We start from the raw sequence: 24,164 nt of genomic DNA, 5'->3' as shown, positions 1-24,164 counted from the left end.
CAATCTCATTCTCTCCCTTACTCCCTCTCTCCATGTTCAAGCTACGCTTACTCCCTTGGGGATCTCCTATGATTCATGGTTGAAGTTCCATCTCTGTCTCACAACTCCCAAGTTTACATATCCCATCCGGACCTCGTTCCTGAATCTTATACCCAGGTATTCAACTACCTACACACTCCCCTTGGATGTATAACAATCACCACAGAACTTATGTCCAAAACCTAATTTAATTCCTTCATCCTGCCCCTCTTAAACCTGCCATTCTGTAGTTACCCTAATATCATTAACTGATGACTCCATTCTTATGCCAAAAATCCTATAGTCATCCTTCACTTCTCTCCTTCTCTTAAAGCCATATCCAGTCAGCAAATTCTGTTGGCTCTGACTTCAAAACAGATTCATAATTTGACTGTTACCATTTTAATAAAATGAAGATTGAGAACCGATGACATATACTGTCATATCTTACCTGGACTTCTTACTGCAATAATCGTCTCACAGGCTCCCTGCTTCCCCTCTTTTCCCCTTATAGTATAGTACGTAGCCAAAAGGAGCACGTGGACATCGAGTCAAATTCATCGAGTCACTCTCCAATCAAAACCCTCCTGTGCTCCCCAGTAAAATAAAGTCCTTCCTGTAGCCTACAACACCCTACATCTGCATTCCTGGCTGCCTCTCTGACCTCATTTCTTACCACCCAGACCCTCGTTCAGTCCACTGCAGTCTCCTTGCCTCCTTGCTGTTCCTTGAAAATGTCCAGTGTACCGGGCCTTAGCGCCATTCACTTGCTCTACACAAATCCTTCTTCCTCACATTATTGAAAGATTTGTTCCTCTACCTCCTGCAGGTTTCTGCTCTGACCTTATCAGAAAAGCCTTGCTTGACCATTCTATTATTTATTTTATTTTATATTCTAGTTCTCTTCATAATGATGATCATCTCCTGTCATAAAGTATGGTTATTTATTTATGGTCTCTCTACTCCAACTAAATGTTTGATCCATCCCAGCAGGAGCTGTGTTTTATTCACTGCTCTCTCTTCAATACCTAGAACAGCGTCTGGCACATGGAAGGCACTCAACAATTATTGACTGCATTTAGCAAATATAATGACACATTTTGGTGTACTTTGAAATTTCACACTCAATTTAAGGCTCTGTCAATTGCATGTTTACTTCAGTTGTTAACTACATTGCATCTGCATTCATGAAATCTGAAGATGAAAACAATACAGTATCAGGAAAGAAACTGAAGGAAAATAAATAAAACAGTTTACTTCACATTCTGGATTTCAAAATCGTGAAATTCTTCTGGTAGTGTGATAGCACTGTAAGTTGCTTCAAAATTCTCTTTTGGAAGGTCAACTAGTCCTGAAAAGAATAAAAAGGTCCCATTCAATAAGCAATGATGCTCTGTAAAATAAGAAATTCCCAAATAAATCTCTTTTATTTAGGTGAGGCTTTCTCTCACGGGACTACTGCTTAGTCCCCTAACTGGTTTCCCTGTAGTCACTCCTGCCCCTCTTTAGTCCATTCTCCACACAGCAGCCAGCGTGGTATTTTAAATACGAAAGCAGATCAGATCACTCCCACGCTTAAAATGATTCAGTGACTTCCCCGGTGCATTTAAATAGAATCCCAATTTCTAATCAGGGCCTCTGCAGCCCTACAAACCTATCGGCATCATCTAAGGACGCTCTTCTCCTCACCCACTATACTCCAGCCATACTGGTCTTTTTGTTCCCTGAACAAGTTAAGCACTTTTTAACCTCAAGACCTTTGCTCTTGCAGTTCCCTCTGCCCAGAATGCTATTCCCTCAGGACATTTCTCATTCTTCGAGTCTGAGCTAAATTCTATCTTCTCAGAAAGGTTCCTCCTCCCCCCAACCATTGCTAGACTAACTAAAATAAAGTTTGCTGTTATTTTCTGTTGTAGCATCCTTTTTATATTTCTTCACAGCACAATCACAATCTATAATTACTCTAACCCTTAAAAAAAAAGTCTCCATTATCTGATTTTCTCACCAGACCACAAAGGACCTTATTTGTCTTGTTTGTCCTTGTATCCCAGCACCTAGCATAGAGTTTCAATGAAGTATGAGGTCAATAAACATTTGTGAAATAGATGAGTGAAATAATGAACAAATGAACCATATTTGATATTATTATAAATTTACATAGAGATTATACAAATATTTTAAATAAAGAGAAAACCCTGTCAATCCTAATTCAACAAATATTAACTGAGGAAATAGTATGCACTGAGTATGCAATGCACTGAGAAAAGCGCTATAAGAAATTCAGAAAATAAATGCCAACATATTGCCTTCAAGGAGCTTATAGGCCAGTGTGAGAGGCAAGCCTATACCTAAATAACCATAATGCAAGATGGAAAATGATGAATGTCTTAAAGTTAAATTTAAAGGCATTATATTTATATTATATGTAAATCTCGAGCACTTTGGGATGTCTAGAGTTTTTTTACATTTTATCACTAGCACGCTACTTAAGGAGTCTTGAGAATTCTGAAAACAATTACTGATATGTAGGTTTTGTTAGTCGCATTAGTTCCAGTTTATCTCAAAAGGCAAAAACAGACATTGCAAACAACATAACACATTAAAACTGAATGTTGGAGTCTGTTGCATAAGTGTGGTAGCTTTAAGTATATTTCGTTAGGTAAACGTGCAGAAACGTTACAAGTTTTTGAAAGCCTCAGCTTTCCCTGTAAACACAGGGAAAGGAGAAGGAAAGAACTTAACTTGGATTCAGTCAAAAGAAAGATTACTTTCACTCTACTCACCCTGGAATTATAGAGGGTTGTCAACTAAAAAAGCCCGCCCAAAATAAAAACGCAAAAGGGAACCGAGACAAATGAGACAAATCAATATGCACATATACCTGGGCGGAATGTCATCTTCATTTTAAGCAATGCTTCACTGCAATCTGCCAAAAGATATTTTGCCTTCCTATTATAGATTCGAACAACTCCCAAAAGAAGGTGTCCTGAAGTTCGAAGTGCAATTTTCACCTTTCAATAATTTTTAAAGTATTAGAATATTAAAGATTAGACTCATAAACCCTGTTCTTTGAAAATTACAAAATCATAAGAACTCCTCCTCTTTAAAAAGCAGATATTTTGTATTCTTATTTAAAGTGAATCACTTAACTTTTACCTCAGCTTGTAAAATATTGGGTTGGCCAAGAAGTTCATTTACGTTTGCTATACGATGTCTCTAGTAGTGTTTAGTTGTCTTGAACTTCATTCAGAACAATTTTGTTCGATTGTATAGTGATAGCTGTCATATCAGCGTGCATTTAAAAAATGTATCAAAATTGAATTTTTGTGCAGCCATTTTAATATTGAAGATGGAAGAAAATACGCAACATTTTGGCATGTTATGCTTTATTATTTCAAGACAGGTAAAAACAGAACTGAAACACAAAAAAAGATTGGTGCAGTGTGTGGAGAAGGTGCTGTGACTGATCAAATGTGTCAAAAGTGGTTTGTGAGGTTTCTTGGTAGTATTGACATTTTGGCCAAATAATTCTTTGCTGTGGGGCTGTCTTATGCACTGGAAGATGTTTAGCAGCACCCCTGGCCTCTACGCACTAGAAGCCAATAGTGGGAAATAAGCCAACATACTCAAAATACCCAAATCAATAAAGTTATTGGTGAAAATGAAAAATGCGTCTTTTATTTTACGGAAAAAAACTAAATGGACTTTTTGGCCAACCCAGTAGTTACTTTCTTCAATGAAGATAATTTAATGTGATATTTAAGTGACGTGTGCTATTATTATTGGCTTTATGGGAAGAATAAAAGTCCCAGGTCAAGCAGAGTTGGGTTCAAGCCTTGGCTCAGTTGCTGAGGCTGGGTCATTTGACGTTCCTGAACTTTGATTATTAACAATGGCTATAATTTATTATTTATTTATTCTGTGATAGGCATTGCCCTCAGGGCTTTTGATTCATTCATTTATTTAATTTTGACAACAACATCTATTTACAGGAGAAAAAACTGAGACTCAGATGTTAAGTAGTATGCCCAAACTAATACAAATATTAAGTGATGGAGCAGGAATTCAATTTAAACTTGACAAACTCAGAAATTCATACTCTTAACTACCACACATCATGGAGGCAAAAGAAGCCCATCACACAGGATTGTTGTGAAGATTAAAAAGACTAATGAACATAATAAAGTCTAGTCTAGCGCCTTACACATGGTTGGCTTTCAATTATAATGCATCCTTCTCTCAAGCAGAAAAATACTTAACTTATAAAATATTAAAAGAATATTTTAAGGTAAATTCTAATAGCTTGTTATACTTTTATAATGAACATAACATCTTATTGTTTATGAAGTATTTTCATATATATTTTCATTTATACACGATCCTCCTTTTTCTTCTACTTCCCTATTTATTCACTCATTGTTTTTCTAATAAATACTTATGTGATACTACTACGTATATAATAATTTGATAGGGAATAACAAAGGATTACAAAATATGTATAAAATATGGTCTTTATCCTTTAGCGTCCACTCTATTTATGACAAACACACAACAGTTAATTATTAACAGAAACCAACATATGTATATATTCAGATAGTAAATTCTATAGAAGCTAAATGACTGAAGACCATGTGAGAGGTAAAACATCCTTGGAAATGTATTTCACGATGCAGTGTACTTTAATTCCTTTCCTTTCCATAAGTCATGGCAAATACGTACTACAAGTTAATCAATAGCATACCTTCGGTGAAATAATTTTTTCAATGGTTATCTCTAGATTACATTCAGATACGTGGGCCTTCGTGAGCTTCTTCTCCCAGTGAGCTGCAAGCCAGATTTTGGCCAACGGCCCTCTCTTACTCATAAGCACATGTGTGTAGAACATATTGCCTGTATTCCTTAGTTGTACTTAAGGAACTAGAGAGAACATTAAAAGATAATTAAAATTTGATTACAAAAACTTTTTAGTGCTAATTTTCAGCAAGCAAAAATATTGTTCATTAATTCTATAACAACACTCAGATTATCTTCCAGTAAAAAGCATTATTGAATTTAAATTATTTTTTTGTAAAGAAGGAACCATTAGTTAAAACACAAAATAATAAACTAGTTACAGAGCTCTATTAGATTGTGACTCACACCTGGTTTAAATGTATCCTGGTCACCGATCATTTTTTACATTTTACTTATTTTGTCCTGTAAGGAGTTTGAGTTCTCTTATATGAATATAGTCAACTAAATAGAGGAGAAAGGCTGGAAAAAAATAGGGGATGGAAACGGGGGAAAAAAACCCAATGAATTGGAAGAGGTAGACCAAACTAAGGGAACCCAGGTCTCCTTTTTTCCCTAAAACTTAAGAATTTGAGAAGTGTTGGATCATTGATTTATATCCAGGAGTTGAATTTCTTTGTTCTCTTTAAGATGCTCTGGTTTATTATCAATAAACCAATAATGTATTAATGTACATTAATTGTAATAAATCAATAATGTATTATTTTTTGAAGTTAAAATAAAACAAGAAAATGTAAGAACAGAATAAGAAGGCACGAGAGGAAACAAGAATCAAATTAAAATGTTTTGACGTAAGAGTGGTAAAAGGAAACCACTTGAAGCAAAAACAAAGAATTTATGCGTAATTCTACAAATTGCACTACTGTCCGTAACATCGTAAGGTCCCATTATTAAGGGATGGTACACTACTTCGGCTGACTTCTAGAGGAGAATCCAATTAATTTATTTCTCACAGACGTGACCTCAAGCAGCCACTATAAAAGCTTCTTTTTGTTTCTTTTCTGAAGTTCTGAGAAAAGAGCAAATTGAGCCCAAATGAACACAGAAACAGCATCAGTCACCGAATTAAAAATTCAGCTGAGCTTTGATCAATGCCCATTTGCACACCAAGAATCAAACGATTGGGCCCCGAAGAAAGGTCACACGGCCTCCCAAACCGCACTCCCCCGCGGGCGGCGAGAGGTTTTAATGCTCACGGCCCGAGTCTGCGTCGTTCCCCTTCCCCCTTTCTACTCTGTGTGCTCGGTCTCCCGGAGTACATTCCAGTTCACCTTTTAAAACTGCTCCCAGTCGTATGCTTACTAATGTACTTTAAGAAGAAGAAAAAAAAAAAACACCTGTAGTTTAATATTCCGGAGACATTGATTTTTCTTGAGCACCTCCCTCCCGAACAACCTCCCCCCCCAAAACCCCCAACGCCCCGAAGGGGCCGTCGTCGTGACGGAATTTGCTGGGCGCGAAGCAAGGCTGACGCCATCGCACGGACCTGGGAGCCCGGGGACAGGCTGGCTCCGGTAGAGCCCCGGGGACGGAGGGGAGCGCGGTGCGCGAGGGGAGCCGGGGACGCCCGCGGAAGAGCCAATTGGGAGGGGGCGCTGCCTCGGGGCGGGGGAACGCAGGGGGTCGGGGAGAGGGGCGAGGAAAAGGAAGGGCCCGGGGCGCCGGCGTCCAGGGCGGGGACGCCCAGAGCTCCCCCCACAGACGCATCCTGGAGTTCAAGGCCGGGTGCTCCAGGAGCAGCGACTGCACGCCGGACCACACCCCCCCCCCCCCCCCCCCCCCGCCCCGTCCCACTTTCGTGTAGCGGGGAGAACCCGTCCGCGCCTCCAGCCCTGGGACTTTCTCCCTCAGGCGGGGGCGCCCGGGCTCGCGCCAGTGAGGAGATAGCCAGGGCGCGTGCATGGAGGCGGGGTGCTGCGGGCTCTGTCGCTCAGCGGGCTTTCAGCCTCCAGGTCCCGCCCGGCCCCTCAGGCTGAGCCCTACTTTAAGCGCAGGAGCTGAGGTGAAGCGCGCTCGTGTCAGGACTGCGTCCCGCAGACCTGGCGGGCTCTGCGCGTAGACTCGGAGAGCTTCGCTTCCACAGGGGCGGGGCGTCAGCCAGTGCGGGGCGGGGCGGGCAAGGACCAGGGCGGGGCGAGTGGGCGGAGTGGCAGGGAATGGGCGGGGCGAGGGCGATGGCAGCGCAAGGCTAGAGGCGGGGCTTCAGGGGATGGGGCGGGTCCTCAAGGGTTGGGTGGGGCTAAGGGCGGGGCAGTAGGCCCAGGACGCGGGGCGAGGCACTGCGACCTTGGACCTCACTGGTGCAGGGGGATGTCAGGGGTGGGGCCCAAGCCCTACAGAAAAACTGTGAAAGGTGGGAATGTCAGACCCTTCTCTCTGGTCTCTGAACATCCCTAGGATGGAGTCGCATCTCTTCCACTTACTGGCTAAGGGGCTCCCTGGAGAAGTTATGTAATCCCTTGAACCTCAGTTTTTCTCATCTAAAAACTAGAAATGATGATAATAAAAGTATCTGTGCCTATGTACTGTAAAACATAAATGAGATGAAGCACATAAAGAGCCTAGCAATAATAAATACTTAATAAATACTATCTGTTATTACTGTAGTTATTAAAAAGATTATTCACATTGATACACCCTCTGGGGAGAGAAAATATATTTCTGCCTGGAATATCACAGCTTTCAATAGCCAAAGCCAATTGCTAGAACGTAAGAAAAATCATACTAGAGCATGAAGATCCTAGGTTGGCTTCCTCCCTTAAGCTTCATGGTGAGTACTAATAAATCTTGGAACAGCAATGCCATCTAATATGTAGGTTATTGATAAGGTCTCAGGCTCCTTGCTGATTGGTTGTCTCGTTCACTCTTAAACACCCTCACAAGGTAGTGCCGCTTTTGCATCGAGGACATGGCCCAGAGAGGAGAAGCAACCTGAGTAGGGTTACATAGCTGGGAATGGTAGAGACAGGACTCAAACTCCGGGGTGGCTCCCATTTCCCACTTCCCCACCTCAGGGAACAGTGTCCTAGCGACCACTCAAGCAGGTGTGTGAGAGACAGCCTTGATGCCAGCCTTGGTTCTACCTTAATGTCAATCCATCAGCAAGCCCATCATCACTCCACCTTCAGATATGACTTTATTCACTTCTTGCTATCTATTCATTCAACCCTTGTCTAAGCCACTGCTCTCCTGAAAAAGCTCCAACAGCTCCCTCAGCAGTCTCCTTTCATGTCACTTGCTTCCCTTAAGCCCATTGTTCACACTGAAGCCAGAAGGGCCTTTGAAAAACATAAATCAAATCACATTACCCCCTGACCTCCCCCTTTAAAGCCCTTGTAGTTTTCCTGTTGCTCTTAGAATAAAACCCAAACTCCCTCTAACAACTACTTATGGTCCACCCCATACTTACTATTCTAGCTTCATTCCAGATGGGTGGATTTCCCCTGACAACAATGAATCTTCAGTTTCAGGGCCCTTGCTTGCATTGGCCCCTCCAAGGCCCTGGAGGAAACATAGTCTGTGTTCACTTGGGCATATGTTTTTGTAAATGTGGCAGAAGTAAGATATTTAACTGTAATCCTTTAAGATCAGTATCTCTTTCCACTCCAACTCTCCCTCTGTCAGGCTATGTAGGTGGTGGCAAGGGAAGACCTAAGGATCCAGGCAAGGCAGAGTGAGTTAGGTATACATTTCATTTAGGTTCAGAGATATTTTGAACTGAATGTGTCCCCCCCAAAACTCATAGGTTGAAATCCTAACCCGCCAATGTGATGAAATCAGAAGGTGGCCTTTGCGAGGTGATTAGGTCATCAGAGTGGAACTCTAGTGAATGGGATTAGTACCCTTATAAAAGAGACCCCTGAGAATTCCCTTGCCACTTCTGTCTCGTGAGGACACAGCAGGAAAGAGCCATTTGTGAACCAGAAGGTAGGTCCTCACCGGACACTGAATATAGAAGGTAGGTCCTCACCAGACACTGAATATGCCAGCACCTTGATCTTGGATTTCCCAGACTCATAACTGTGAGAAAGAAATGTTGGTTGTTCAAGCCACCCAGTCTATGGTAGCTTGCTATAGCAGCCCAAAAGATGAAGACAAGAGGGATCCATTTATATGGTTCAGTCACTTTCATCTGTAGCAATGTCATTGCTGTCCCTCTCAGTGTAGGAGTTGCTGCCCACAGTGCCATCTCACGCTGCACTGTGACATGAAGGTACAGGGCCATTCTTTGTATTAGTGCCTAGCATCAGGAGTGTGTACATAGTGGGTTGGAAACGAGATGTGAAATATGCAGAGCCAGAAGCTGGTCTATGGAAAATTCTCCCAGTCGTCAGACATCTTAAACAATAAGCAGAGAATTTGTTTCTCAGTAAAGCTTAGTTAAAGCGGAAGTTCTTTCCTATCAGAAATACATTTGGTAGAACAGCATATACAATTAAATGTGCCCTGCACGCTTTTTTCTTCCTTTGTAGAAGGAATTGCACGAACGAGAGAAATCAGAGTCCTGTGTTTGTAGGCTGTGTGGCAAATATGTGACCGTACTATAAACAGCGAGTGGGAAGTTACTGTTTTATGATCTCATTCTATTGGGTCATCCTTACTTGTCATTTCTGCCCTAGTGATGTCTGGTGCTTCCAGATCATACTCATAACTTTCAAATCAAAGTAATGAATGGACTTGGATTGTTGGATAATCTAATGCAATGTTTTTCAACCTTTTTCATCACATGGCACACATAAACTAATTACTAAAATTCTGCAGCGCACCCAAAAATATATGTTTTGCTGATCTGACCAAAAAAAATCGGTATAATTTGTATTCATTCACACCAGACGGCTATTATTATGTTAGCTGTTGTCATTTTTTAATTTGACAATCTGAGAGAAAAGACGACTGTGCCCCTGACTAAATTGTTAGGTATTGCAGGTTTTAAAAATTCTTGCGGCACACCCGTGTGTCTGCTGCAGCACAGCGGTTGAAAATTCCTCATCTAATTAATTAAAAAGAGTATATTATATAAATACTTTGGGAAAATATTTAAATTTCTCACTTATTTGACAGGAAGTACTGACATGGACGAAGATTGAATAGTTTTGGGAGGAATTGACAAATAAACTGGTCAAAGCGCTGCCAATTCAAAGAGTAATTAAAATTAGTCACTGTCCCTGAAGACTCACGTCTTATATATGGAAAAAACTTAGCGGTTGTCCCAAATTTGACAGTAATCTTAAAAATTAACATAGCATCAAGCTTTACAACTTAAAGAAAATTGTTTAAACTATTCACACAAAAGTTAATCTTGTGAACACTGAATTATTTTCTTTATATGTTTATAGAAAGCCAACCAAACAAATTGTCTTATGACTGGATGATCACAGAATCTACAGCAAAATTGTATAAGAAAAATTATTATGGAGCTATATCATGCAGCTAATTAATAAAAATGTTATGTCTAGATTGTATGATGTTTGTGATATTTGTCAGCTTTTTAAATTTTGTAATTTGTTATTTCTTATGTCGTTCCATAAAAATGTCCTTTCTAACCAAATTTGGTATTTATGACATCTATTCTTCTTCTTTAAGAAAAGAGTATTCTAAATCTGAAAAGCTTCAAGCCCCATAAAACCTGGCTCTGTCCTAGCCCACCCCTGATTTTTTGGCTCCCTGTGCTCTAGCCGTATTGGACCCCCTCTATGCCCACTGCTTGTGAAAATGCCTGGCACATAGTAATATCAGAAAAGTATTTGTAGATGAATGAATGAATGAATGAATGGCTCAGAAACTAGAATGCTAGAATGATAACTACAGGAAAACATGAATTTTGTCTGTTTTATTCATTGCTACGTTCCCACATGCAGAATAGTGGCTGGGCTACAGCTGGTGAGAAATAATATTTTTAAAATGAATCCAGGCCTGTGCAGCTGCAGACAATGCCCTTTCCATTGCCTCTGGTTTTTTCCAGTTTAGAAAGCATTTTCCCAAGATACTCTTCACAGATCTGGGAGGTCTCATTTTTATTTTAGAGTTAAAGTTAAATGGAGGCTCAGAGGAGAAGTGACTTGCCCCGGGTCATTCGGGGGCAGAGCTGAAATTCAAACCCAGATCTCAAGGGCCAGAAAACCTTATCCTCTTGGCCCTCTCAATAAGCTGTCCCACAGTAAGAAAGTAGGTGGCAAAGGAGCTAGTCTTAAACCCGAGGCAGGCGGGTTCCCGGAAGAATTACTGCGCATGGACAGTAGGTGGCGCCCATCCACAGAGCAGTTACCCTAGGCTGACAGCACTTGGTTAAGGGACACAAAAGCATTTGTCAAAAACCAAACTTCGAACCGCCAGTTTAATTTGTTCTTGACTCTTCTACTTTTGCTTCCTTGGCCATTGCTTTTTAGGCCTGAATAGGAAAACCTAGTCTTTCCCTCCTGATTAGGAAAATACCCAATTCTCCACCTCCTGTGTGTTTCTCGTTTACATTTACACAGAATACTTCCCTTCTGACGCCTGGTCACCACATGTGTGGGTGTTTTTCCCCACACCAAGAATTCACAACAACAGCTGGTGTCCTACAATTTAACACAGTTCTGACACTACCTGGAGGTCCCACAGCCGAAGGGCTCAGTCCCACAGGACTGCTCCCACCCCACTTCAGAAGCCAATCAAAAGTAGTGTGTCCCCAGGTTGCCTACAACTTCTGTCCAACTGAGCTAAAAATCGGAGGTTCCCGTGACTCCCTGGTTCAATTAATTTGCCCGAAGGCTCACAGAACTCAAGGGAACCCTTACTTACCTTTACCAGTTTATTAAAGGATACAGACAAACAGTCAGATAAGGAGATAACATCAGACAAGGTATGGGAGGGTCCCCAGGGCAGAAGAAAATCTACATCCTCCTGGCACGTGGATGTGTTCCCCAAACTGGAAGCTCCCCAAATTCCCTACTACTGGGATTTTACGAAGACTTCCCCAAGGAGGCATCAACAATTATTACCCCCATTTCCAGCCCCTCTCTCCTTCCTGGAGGATGGGGCATGGGGCTGAAAATTCCAAGCTTCTAATCATGACTTGGTCTTTCTGGTGACCAGTCCCCGTCCAGGAGCCACCCAGGAGCCCACCTAGAGTCAACGCCACTTAGGAATTTACAAGGGTTTTAGGAGCTCCATGTCAAAGACAAGGATTAGAACAACAGATGCTCCTAGCACTCTGACAGGGTGGGGAAGCGGGCTGTTGAGAGAGAACCCAGCGTGTCTGACACTCTGGCATTCCCCAGACTCTCCCTCTGTTCCCCACGTGTCCCAGCTGCCTCCTGGGACAGACCCCATGATTTACTCTAGCTAAGGGACTGTGGGGGGAAGAAACATGTATCACGTCCTGACTAAACTGTGAAAGAGCCTGTGTGTGAATCTCCAAATGAATGTATCTTCCTTGCTGCGGCATCTGGTGAACTGCCTACGGGGTCCAGGACCTAGAGGCTTGAGAAGGGGGTGCTGGCTGGTGCCGTGGGGAGCAATTGCTGCTGTGAGATGAAGAAGCGTTGCTGGGCGGTGCTCATAGGAACAGGAAGCCACAGAGAACTAAGAGGAAGAATCAAGTGCTTTCTCCCTCCGCCAGCCCTGGGGTGTCCCTCTAGCTTTACCCCGATGATGGGCAAAGTCGGACAAACTCTCTCCTGGAGCACTGGTGACAAAGAAACGTGGTTCGAGGGGCCCCAGCCGCCGCATCGCAGTACAGGTTGTTGTTGTTTTTTTTGTAAGTACTTGTTTTTAATTGTGATAAAAGATAACATAACATAAATGTAACCATTGTAACATTTGTCAGTGTATAGTTCAGTGGCATCACCTGCATGCGCATCGTTACACCACAATCACCACCTGGCATCTCCAGAACTTTCTCATCTTACAAAACTAAAACTGTGTCCGCTGAATGACACCTTCCCACTCCTCACTCCCCAAAGTCATGGCAGCTGCCATTCTACTTTGTGTCTTTATGGATTTGATAACTGTAGGCATCGCATATGAACAGAATCATATATTTGTCCTTTTGTGACTGACCAGCTTAGTTCACTTTGCATCAGGTCTTCAAAGTTAGTCCATGTTCTAGCATGGGCCACATTTCCTTCCTTTTAAAGGCTGAATGAAATTCCACTTTATGTGCATATCATATTTTGTTTATCCATTCAGCTGTCAATAGACAGGGAAGTATTTATTTTTAATTTTTATTTATTGATTTTAAAGAGAAAGAGGCAGGGAAAGAGGGAGAGAGAGATATTGATTTGTTGTTCTACTTATTTATTCATTCATTGGTTGATTCTTGTATGTGCCCTGGCTGGGGATTGAACCCATAACCTTGGCATATTGGGACAATGCTCCAACCAACTGAGTTACCTGGCCAGGGCCAGAGAAGAATTTTTATATTATCAAATATGATAAAGTATCCCCGGTTAGTCTGACTATAAACACTGTACATACTATGGAACACCCTCACTTTGCTTCTATACTCAATGGGTTTACTTTTTCAAAGCCACAAAAACAATATTCTAACAACATGCAAGTCAATCAAAAATAAAAAGGCCTTGGAATCAGGGGAGGGAGGTGGGGATGTCTGGGGGAGGTAAGTAGTGGGGGGAAAAGGCAGACAACTGTACTTGAACAACAATAAAGTAAAAAAATAAATAAATAGAAAGGCCTACCAATAATCAGGCCATCTGAACAACAGGACTTTTTATTTTCACCTCTTCCATTTTAAAGTCTTTCTCATAAGCAGATAGAAATTTTCAGGGTTCTAACTCCAGCACCCCATGCAGCTCAGTGTTCGGCCACATCACAAACCTTGCTCTCTGCTGTTACAGCGTCGTAACTGCCAACTCTGAGTGAGTGAGATGCTGTTTTCTTCATCATTTCCCTCCTTTGCTTCTTTGACTCTCTGCACTGTAATCCTCAGGACTGTTTTGGGTGCAAATGAGGGAAACCCTACTCAAATCAGCTTAAGCAAAAACAAATTGCTGTGTGTGATGGTGGAGGAATTTACTGATTTCAGTCACTGGAAAGAAGGCAGGAGTAACTCATAGAACTAGGACCTGAAACCAGGGACTGAAAAGAACAAGCCTATCTCTTCTGTGACCCTTTCTCTAAGATTAGCCTCTTTCTTTCCGAGCACAGACAGGTCTGCCCCAGCTGGCAGGGAACATGTACCCTGGCAGCCCCAGCTTTGCAACTGCAGTAGAACAAACACCCAGCTAGCAGTCCCAGAGAAGGGCTGTGATTGGTTATGATGAGTCACATGCCAACCCACTGGGCCAATCATGTTGTTAGGGTGACCATTCATTAAAATTGGCCAGGCCTGATCACATGTCCACCCCTACTGCCAGAGGGTGGCAGGGTCTGTTGCTTTCAGATAAAGGGGGACGAGAAGGCCTGCTGGGAAAACAGCAAACAGCCACACTGTCATTACACAGCGCTCTGTTGTTCACGATGGCAAGGCTGGATGAGCATCCTCACGCATTAAGCTCTTTGTTTTAACAATCTTTTTTTTTGAGAGATGCCTAAAGATAGGACTACTTCACGGTGCTTTCCAGAAGCCATGTAAAATAGTTGTGTTTTTCAAAGCATGTTCGCATCCCATTTTGTGATATCTCATCAAAAATGCTGAGAAGTGACAGAAAAGGAACTAGTAACATAGAGGCATTGAGTGAGGGGTCCAGGGACACGCAGTGGAGGAGGGCAGAGGTGACGCTAGAGACTTCCTGACCCCCGTTCCAGTGCTCTCCCCCAACAACATCACAAAACCTAGACTAGTGGTTTGAGGGTTCAAGCCCACTGTCGCCTCTAGCCATTTACGGGAGGGAGCTTCGCCGGCCGTCTACCCCCTGGAGAAGCTGGGCCAGCCGCCTGGACGACATGGGATGGTGACCCCTGCCTTCGGAGCCTGCTCGAGCTCTGATGGGTGATGTCCCTCCGCTGGACCTGGCGTCCTCCCAGTGGGCACTCTCAGAACGCAGCTCCTCCAGGACGCTGTGGAGGTGCCTCAGTGTGAGCAGGAGCTTCTGGTCTTGGATCTGCATCTCAGCCTAGGGGAGAAAACAGGTCTGTGAGGGGCGGGCAGAGTACTGGATGTTCCCCCCGAAAGCCCATTCCCATCACTGTCTCATCAGAGACGAGCCCGCAACCTCGGGGAAGCTGGTTCCACCAAAGCCTCAGTTTCTTCTTCTGCAAAGTAGAAAGCAAATTATTTAACCTTTCCAGGCTCCTACTGCAACCAGCTCCAAATGGTCCCATACTGTTTAACGAGATGCTGAGCTGCTTTTCACAGACAAGAGACCAAGACCATAGTCAGGCAGCTGGGGCATAGCACAGAGGAGAGAACTTTGGCTTCCAGCTGTACCCGGAACCAAAGTCTCACCCTACCCCACCCCTACTCCCTATGGAACCAAATGACCAGGACGTAACCAGAACTGGAACACTGGGAACTTTCAGAAGTCAGGGGTCCGTTGTCCAGGAAGATCTGATATTGATGCCCTTTTACCATAAATGGCCAAGTACCAAGGTCCTCCAGTTAAAACTTGCCCCACCAGCACTTTCACATACCTGTTCCCCTAACCCCTTAAAAACCCTTAACCCAGTCCAGCGAGCAAGACGCACCACTAGGTCTCCCATCTTCTCAGTCGGTGTCTTCTTGACGAATACACCTTCCCTTACTCCTGACCCTGACACTTTGAGTTCTGGCCTTTTGAAGCACTGGGCACACGGGCATTGGCCCAGTAACGTTGCAGGGACCAAATGAATTGGTTCCCGCTCTAAAACGTGACATGCTGCCCTACCAAGGTCTGTGATTGTCTTCATCATCATCACCATCATCGATATTAAATATTCTTCTTCTTATCTACAACCCCACTTATGTGCTTTAATCGTCACTGTAACAAATCATTTTATAGCTATTCCGGTGATGGTGACTTCGCAGGAAAGTGCAGCTCACCCTGCAGGCCGGCAGGGGCCCTTGTAGAGCACTGATTCCCAGGGTAAGGGCCGGCGAATCCTTGGGTCCCAAAAACCCTTCCAGAGGGTCAGCGACTTCCATCACAATACTAAGATATTATGGCCCCTTTCGCTTTCCTCTTACGAACACACAGCGAAGTTTTCCAGAAGCCTTGCGATGCGATATGGCTTCAGATTGAACGCAGCGGCAGGGAGAATCCAGCTGCGCCCTATTAAGGGCGACACTACAGAGATTTCGTGGTGAAACAGTGCCACTCCCCTCATTGGATATTCTCTCTGGAAAATATAGTCGTTGTTATTTTTTTAAATCCTTACCGGAGGATATGCTTATTGATTTGAGAGAGAGAGAAACGGAGACAGAGAGAAAGAAACATGGATGTGAGAGAGAAACATCATCGATCAGTTGCCTCCCATACGCGCCCTGCCCGGGGACTTCACCCGCAACACTTTGGTACATAGGACGACGCTCCAACTAACTGAGCCACCAGGCCAGGGCGAAAATATAGTTACTGTAAATAAAGTATTTATTAACATGTAATGGGCTTGCTATTGTTAGTGGTTTTTATTTTATTTTAAAGATTATATTTATTTATTTTTAGAGAGAGGGGAAGGGAGGGAGTGAGGGAGAAAAACATCAATGTGTGGTTGCCTCTCACATGCTCCCATACTGAGGACGTAGCCTGCAACTCAGGCATGTGCCTTGAATGGGAATCGAACCCAAGACCCTTTGGTTCCCAGGCTGGCACTCAATCCACTGAGCCACAGCAGCCAGGGCAACCATTGTAATTTTTAAATGCATGAATAAATAAGTGCTAAAAATTTCTCAATGTTGTTGTCTGATTCAATCAATATTGATAGCTATGACTCACATAAACAAGAGCTTTTCTGTGTCTTAATCACTTTGAAGAATGTGAAGGGTTCTAAGACCCCAAACTTTGAGAACTGCTGCTTCAAGACCCTACGATGCCCCCTCACCATCTCCACTCCTCCCACTTCCTCCGAGGGGTGTTTCCCTCCATAGTTTTCTAACTTATGCTTCCCCTTGTAAGATGTTAAAATTACATCCTGACTAGGTAATTCTTATTCACGACATAACATGTAAAAGCTGCAATGGGGCAGAGAGTGTTAAGTCCCCCACCTGATCCCTCTGTGTGACAACTCAGCCTCCTCCCCCAGAGGTGACCGCAGGGAGTGGGTTTCCCTTCCGAGGCTGCCTGAGACACAGCTGACCAGGCTGTGCATCCTCACCCTGTCTCTCTGTGTCTCTCTCTCTAAAAGATCATGACTAACATTGCTTCTCCATTAAAAATAGTATTTTTATTTTTACTTTCACGGCATACTAATTACAAATAAGACAAAGCCCATTTCCTTCACTCCAGCAGTAGTCGTGCCACCAAGAGAGGAGAGAGCTAGAAAGAGGACACTTGGAGGTGACCACTCCCAAGAACGCAGGCACTCCTCCAGCCCTTCCTAATTCTTGGGAAAATGTTGTCTTTGCTTTCCCAGTTTTAGGGTTTTCCTCCCACGCTTTCCCCCCACTGTCTGGCCTGTAGCACCAGGTCTGGGTATGTGTTCATGAGATGTGGAAGCAGTGTTAAGGGAAGTGGTGGGCTCCACATCCTTGGCCTTGAGGGCTGAAAACCCCGGCTAAACCACCTTCAACAGTAGGGAAGCATCCTGTCTCACAAGGCGGGAGGTGGTGTGCGAAGGCGGGCTCTGCGCTCAGTGTGCTTGAGCTTCGCAGTGTGTAGCTCTGTCCTTCTGAATGAATGCTACTCGGTCATCCGGCTGGTTTGCCCTGCTGTCACAAACAGCTGCAGCTCTCTCCCTTCTTTTACTTTATTTATTTTTCTACTTGAACTTATTGGGTTGATATTGGCTCCTCAAACCATACAGGTTTCAAGTGTACAGCTCAAGAAAACATCACCTGCACATGGCATCATGCACCCATCACCCCAAGCTAAGTCTCTTCTCATCCCCATTTTTGCCCCCTTGGCTCACCTCCCCCTCCCCCAACTCTCCACCCCCTTCCCTCTGGCTGTCGCCACACTGCTGTCTGTGTCTATGTGTTATATACATATGTTTCTTGGTTAATCCCTTCCCCTTCTTTCATCCAGTCCCCCAACACCCTCCTCCCCTCTGACAGCTGTCAGTCTGTTCTGTGTTTCTACGCCTCTGTTTCTATTTGTTCATCAGTTTGTTCTCTTCATTAGATTCCACATACAAGTGAGATCACATGGTGTGTGTCTTTCTCCGACTGGCTTATTTCACTTAGCACAATGCTCTCCAGGTCCACCCATGCTGTCACAAAAGGTAAGGTTTCCTTCTTTTTATGGCTGAGTAGTATTCCATTGTGTAAAGGTACCACAGGTTTTTTTTAATCCGCTCATCTACTGATGGGCACTTAGGCTATTTCCAGATCTTGGCTATTGTAAATAATGCTGCAATGAACATAGGGGTGCATATAGATTCTTTCAAATTAGTGTTTTGTGGTTTTTATGTTATATTTCCAGAAGCGGGATCACTGGGTCTCCCCTCTTTCAGATCCCACCAGCACTTGGGGGCTTACACGATTCCAGGGGAGGAGGGAGAGCACTGGACTTTGGTCCGTGGTCGTCGTCGGTGTTACTGATGTTTTCCTTGTCACTGTCTAGTGCTGGTCCTTCCCTGACAGTCAGGTGGGGCTTCTTGGCTGGGCTCCACAGGGGACCTATGGAGTTATGTGACAGAGGTAAAAATGGCCTTGACTGGGAAGTTCCAAGTCAGGAATTAGCAAGAGGAGAGTCAAGGCTCCCACGTTTTGGCATCGTGTGCAGGGAGGTTCCTGGGCCTGGGAGGCTATGCCCCAGGTAGACTCCCCCAGCCCTGCCTGTTCCCCCTCTCTATGGGGTGAGAGAGAGGTGCTTTATCAGCTGGAAGCTGGCACTTTGGGTGCGGGCACCGGGCAGCCTCAGCATGGGTGCCCAGTGTTTAGGGGAGTGTGAGGAAGGCCTGCTGGCCAGCCCCTGGGGGCTGAGGACTCTAACAAGCTCCAGCTCCTGCAGCTGGAGTCCCCTGGTCCCAAGAGAAGCCCCCCCTGGGAGAGGACGGGGCTGGATCCCCGTTGATCTGTTGCAATCCAGAGAGGTCATTTTTGGACAGTCCTGCCTGTCCTTCCCGAGAAGGAGAATCTGGGGTATTATGGGATATACACTTTGGGTGCCTTCGGAGGTTCCCTGAACTGTCTCTTGCTCTTAGCTGATGTCCTCCATACACTTTGGGACACCCTCCTAATTTTGAACTTGGGGAAAACACCACAGGAAGAGGCATAAGGCCTAGCATTCGGAGCAGCCACCGAGAGACCAAGAAACAGAACTGGGAGAGTTAGTTCAGTTCAGGTGAGTTAGTGCCCCTGGGCGGACCTTCACCATCAGGCAATGGGAGACACAAGTGAGCTGGGCAGATACATTTCCTCTTCTTTCTCTATCTTCCCAGGGTGCAGCTCATCCTTCAACCCTGCAGAGAAAGCCTGCAGCCAGATAAACCCGCTCTTGAGAGATCCATCCTCTGGGCCTCCTTAAGACCCCTTCTGAAGTGGCCGTCAGCGTGGTAGCGCAGTGCCTGTCTCGCCTCCCACAGCCTTGGCTTTTGCCTCCGCTCCCTATTTCCCTCACTCTCACTGCTCTGGGCTTGCACCTCCAAGTAAATCATTAGTACCCCACTCTAAGCCTCCGTTTACAGTCCTGACCAGCTGGACATGGCGTACACCCAGGCTAAGACGGTGAGTGTACACCAGGCCCACCTGGGTCAGGACTGGCATAGCCTGCGTGGATGTTCCAGGCAGACACCGAGTGTGTTATACCATCTCCTCCCTGAGTTCTTACGGTAACCCCCGCAGTGTTGCTACTACTGTTATCCCCATCTTACGATAAGGAAACTGAGGCTCAAAGAGGGAAAGCCGCTTGCCAGAAGCCACGCAGCAGCAGAGGTGGGCACACACCCAGGACTCAGTACAGTTCTAAAACCAGTCTGGCAAGCACTGCCCCCAGAGCCTCCTATGTAGGCCATGACCTACTTATCCCTGTACCTGAGATGGCAATTGTGCCCGGCATGGCTGGTCCCACAGGGGTGCCTGCAGGGCCCATGCCCCAGCCTGCAGTCTCTGTCCCAGCCAGTGGGGCACCTGGGAAGGGGGCACCGGCAAACCTTGGGGTATTTGGGGTGGAGGCATCAGGTAAAAAGAAATGCGAAGCCTTACCAGTTCCTTTCTCAGCCACTCCAGGGTCTGCCCAAGATTCGGGGCTGGCTCTTCGGCTGTTTTCATCTCAGTGTCCTTGGGAGAGACCTTGACACTGACCTGGCGATGGGCCTGGGGGGCCTTTGACTTACACAGCCTCCTGCTTGCTGCGGGCTGGAAGCAGGCTGTGGCCAAGTCGCCGAGGGTGAAGTTAATGAGATCAGGAAGTCGCTCGCATTAGAAAATGTAGGGTTTTTTTTTTTTTTTAAAGGGCGTCAGTGCTCTGAAGAGAAAAAGGAGGGAGGGTTGGAGGGAGACCCCTGGGATATCGGTGCCTCGGTGCCTGTGAGTTCCGGAATCCAAGATCTGACATCAGCAAGATCACAGAGACTGCAAAGCTTTATATGATACAAACAGTCATTGTTGTAAGAATAGGTGTCCCCTTCTGCGGGCTCTAAGATATATGTACCTATGATCTCTTTCTATAAAATATATATCTCTATTACTTATGTGTAAAACCTCATTTATTATTTATTATATAATATGTATCATATATAAAAATGTATGATACATATGTATATAGTTATTTGGGGCAAATACCCCATCTATTCCACCTGTGCCCCTGATCCCCTGCCTCCCTTCCACACCTATCCATACAGTTTAGATAAAGGGAAATGCTCGCTCTCCAAGTCCCCTTGCTTCTGGGGTGCCCAGGTGTCCCATTTCCAGCAAATGAGATCAAAACAGAAAGTTACTGTTCGACCTCTAGGAAAACTTTCACCCAGGTGATAAAAGGCAAAATGTCAGTGATGCTCCTGCTTTGTTCCCACTCTCTTCCGCATCCTTCTGCCTTGAATGTGGATGTGATGCCTGGAGCTACAGTAACCACCTTGCAACACTGAGACAAGAAAATCACACAGGCATTTGAAACCCCTGCCTCACAGAGTCATCGAGAGCATTTGCCTGTTTTGTGAGACAGTAAACCTCAGTTCCAATTGAGCAAACACAGCCCTAATAACTGACGCCCCATGTGCCCGTCACACACACTACGAAGTGGATATGCTTTCGTTCTCTCTTTCAACAAGCACTTACTGAGTGCCTGCTGTGTGTCCAGTTCTGCTGGAGGCACTGGGGCTATAGCTCAAAGTCAGAGACTAACGTTCTGCTTTCCCACGGCTGGCACCAGAGTGGACAACCACACACAATAATCAAATTAATATTATGATGAAAATCAGTAGGACCTATTCTCATGTAGATTCCTGACAACTTTTTATTTTATCCACACGAGCTAGGAACCCCAAACGAAAATGAACAGAGTGATCCCAGATAAAGAGTGAGGTGCCTCGCGAAACAAATGCAAACCATCTTGGAGGGGCCACCCTCAACCCAGGCTACCAAGCTGCCCACAGCTAAAACTTCCCTGAAAAGACACTCACAACACACAAGGAAACATAAGTGAGAGTCAGCAGCCACATTCAGCAGCACGATCAGACCCCTCCTCCCCGGGGAACTTCTGATGAGGATAACAAAGTATTTTGAAAAGAATTTAAAAAATTATAGTCATCCAAAAAGGAATAAAAAAATGTAAGAATAAAGACAGTATTTTAAAAAGGCAGACTTGAAAGATTGGTGGTTGCCAGAGGTGGGCGGGGTGGGGGGCCAAATGGGTGAAGAAAGTCAAAAGGTACAAACCTGGTTATTAAACGAGTGAGTAATGGGGACGTCACGCACGGCATGACGACTACGGTTAGCAGTGCTGCGTTGCATATCTGAAGCTGCTAAGAGAGTAAACCTCCAAAGTTCTCATCACAAGAAACGAATACTCTGTAACTATGTGTGGTGATGGATGTTAACTAGACTTATTGTGGCGATCATTTTGCAATACATGCAAATATCAAATCACTCTGTTGTTCTCCTGAAATTAATATGTTGCATGTCATTAAGTGTTGCATGTCAGTTACGCTTCAGTAAAAAGGTAGATTTAAAAAAGAAATAAATAGAAGGTATAGAAGTACAAATTACAGCAAATGTTTATGAATTAAAGAAAAAAGTGCACACTGAGTGTAGCTCTGGAATATGGAGCTAGGGCAGGGGGTGCAGGATGTAGGGAGGCAGATGGGGACTCAGTAGGAGGAAAGCGTTGCTTGGAATTCCTCCAAGCAGTGGGCACTCAGTGCAGCATGGAAGCACAGCCCAGAGGCACAGGGATGCTGGAGAAGGGGCTTCGCTGCTCAGCAGTGCGGCCTGGGGCTCCTTCTGAGTGTGAGATGGACCGGGGTGTGAGGGGTGTTGGGTAGGAAGCCAGGACACCTGGGTTCTCACTCAGGTCTACCAAACTTTCTACGTGAACTTAGACCTCATCCTTTCTGTCTTTGGCATAACAAGGCTCAGAAGAGTTACTAAACTGAGTTGTAAGAAATGTCACATTTCTTGTACACTAGGGTTTCAAGCCTGGGAAGCAGCCTGACAGTCACTCGCAGAGAAAATTCTACATGCAATTTCTCCTTGTCCAGCTGTCACTCTTTTTCTTCAAAATTTTTTTTTTTATCCTTACCCGAGGACATTTTTTAAATTGCTTTTTTAGATAGAGAGGATTAGAGAGAATGGAGAGAGAGAGGGAGAAACATCAATGTGAGAGAGAAACGTCGATAGGGTGCCTTCTTGTACGCGCCCTGACCAGGGATTGAAACCACAACCTGGGCGTGCACCCTGACCTGAAATCAAACCCACAACCTTTCGGTCTATGGCAAGAGTATCACTCATTTTCACTGGGGGCCGCATCAACCTCGCGGTTGCCTTCAAAGGGCCGAATGTAATTTTAGGACTGTATAAATGTAACTACTCCTTAACAGTTAAGCGAGAGCTCAGTGCTGCCCCCGGGTAGAAAGAAGGTGCTGGGCTGGATAAAACAAGGTGGAGGGCTGGATTTGGCCCATGGGCCTTGTGTTTGCCCCCTGTGGTCTACGGGATGACGCTCCAACCAATTGGGCCTCACCAGCCAGGGCCAGCTGTCACCCTTTAGAACCAAAGAGGATCTGAGAAACCCTTGCCCGCCACATTCACACGCCTACGGAACACAGGGGCCGAAACGATTTCTTCTCAGCAGGTCACCAGGCTTCGTGTCACGGGACCTTGTAATTATGGGCAACTGTCTGGATCAGAGGTGGGTGCCCCTGCCCACGGCGGTCATCTCAGTCATCTACAGACTGGGCGGGAAGGAGACCCTCAGCTTGGGGGCGACTGGTGTGAAAGGGCTGTGTTCCGGGTGGTGGCCACATGATCCAATGAGATCTTCTCTTGGAGAATGTGAATTTGCCACAGATACAGGGGTTGGATTGCCAGAAGGGCACCGTGGAACAAGCCTCTCCAAAACTCCAGACTTTCAAACAACCGTTTATTTTCACTTTTGAGTTGGTGGGTTGGCGGGGATGGTCTGGGTCAACCTTGAGATCTGCAGATTTGAGCCTCATTCACAGGTCTGTCACGCTCCTGCTGGAGTCACTGGGCCACGGGGGCGCGTTCTCCCCTCCACAGCGGCAAAGGATAAGAGAGCAAGTGGAACTATGTGGGGACTTTTAAGGCATATGCTCCTAACTGTCACACTGTCACTTTCACATGTACCATTGGGCAAAGGGAGTCACACAGCCGAGCCCCAAGTTAAGGAAGAGGTCATGTCAAGTGTGTGGAGTTGGGGAGGGGTGAAGAAGTGAACCAACAGTTCTGCACCAGGATGGAAGTTAGTTCAGAAAAGGGGCCACAGGCCTGGAGGGGCCCAGAGGGAGGATGGCAAGCAGAAATCAGCAGGTGGTGGGAGCTGGACACAGGAGGTATGGCTGGGTGGCAGTGGCAGAAGACCCAGAAAGAACTAGAGGCTTGAAGGATAATATAGGACAACCAACACTTATTTATCTCCTACTCCAGACCAGGTGTCATGCTAAGCCCTTGCCACACATAACTCCCTTTCCTCTTCAAAACCGTGTGGCTGCAGTTCCCAGGCCATGTGCCAAGGCACCCCGAGGCGTGGCAGAATTCTCACAGAGGCACCGCAAAATATTCTAAAATTTCAAGGGAAACACAATGACATCTGTTGGGTACTGTGCAAACTACAATGATTAAGTTGTTTGAAACTAATTGCTTAATCAATAACTGTTAAGTATTT

General features: G+C 45.0%; 2 protein-coding genes across 4 annotated transcripts in view; both read right to left on the bottom strand.

Moving 5' to 3' along the window:
- RAD21L1 (RAD21 cohesin complex component like 1) overlaps positions 1-4,905 on the bottom strand; it is a 28,058-nt gene extending 23,153 nt beyond the window's left edge. Inside the window, exons 1-3 of one of the 3 annotated variants that reach the window (XM_024559876.2) lie at positions 4,760-4,905; positions 2,900-3,029; positions 1,276-1,369 (exon numbers count right to left, since the gene is read on the bottom strand). In XM_024559876.2, the coding sequence (XP_024415644.1) occupies positions 1,276-1,369; positions 2,900-3,029; positions 4,760-4,903 (368 nt within the window). In that variant the 5' untranslated portion in view covers positions 4,904-4,905. Of the gene's footprint in view, positions 1-1,275; positions 1,370-2,899; positions 3,030-4,759 lie in introns of those variants that run through there. The other 2 variants (XM_045194856.2, XM_045194857.2) reach the window with 2 other exon arrangements.
- A 9,604-nt stretch (positions 4,906-14,509) lies between these two features.
- Positions 14,510-20,107, bottom strand: C6H20orf202 (chromosome 6 C20orf202 homolog). The gene is made up of 2 exons (XM_024559235.4): positions 20,027-20,107; positions 14,510-14,864 (listed from the first exon to the last, which is right to left on the bottom strand). The coding sequence occupies exons 1-2, from the start codon at positions 20,090-20,092 to the stop codon at positions 14,631-14,633; spliced, it is 300 nt and encodes a 99-aa protein (XP_024415003.2). The 5' UTR covers positions 20,093-20,107; the 3' UTR covers positions 14,510-14,630.
- Positions 20,108-24,164: the final 4,057 nt, after the last annotated feature.

The sequence above is a fragment of the Desmodus rotundus genome, chromosome 6 (assembly GCF_022682495.2).
Source record: "Desmodus rotundus isolate HL8 chromosome 6, HLdesRot8A.1, whole genome shotgun sequence".
In the NCBI taxonomy this organism is placed as follows: domain Eukaryota; kingdom Metazoa; phylum Chordata; class Mammalia; order Chiroptera; family Phyllostomidae; genus Desmodus; species Desmodus rotundus.
The sequence above is the reverse complement of the archived record's forward strand: the minus strand, read 5'-3'. Positions and strand labels throughout refer to the sequence as shown.

Coding starts and splice junctions, on each gene's coding strand:
- C6H20orf202 (XM_024559235.4), bottom strand. CDS start 20,092: ATGAAAACAGCCGAAGAGCCAGCCCCGAATCTTGGGCAGACCCTGGAG. Junction 14,865..20,026: donor AGTGGCTGAGAAAGGAACTG/GTAAGGCTTCGC, acceptor TTTCTCCCCTAG/GCTGAGATGCAGATCCAAGA.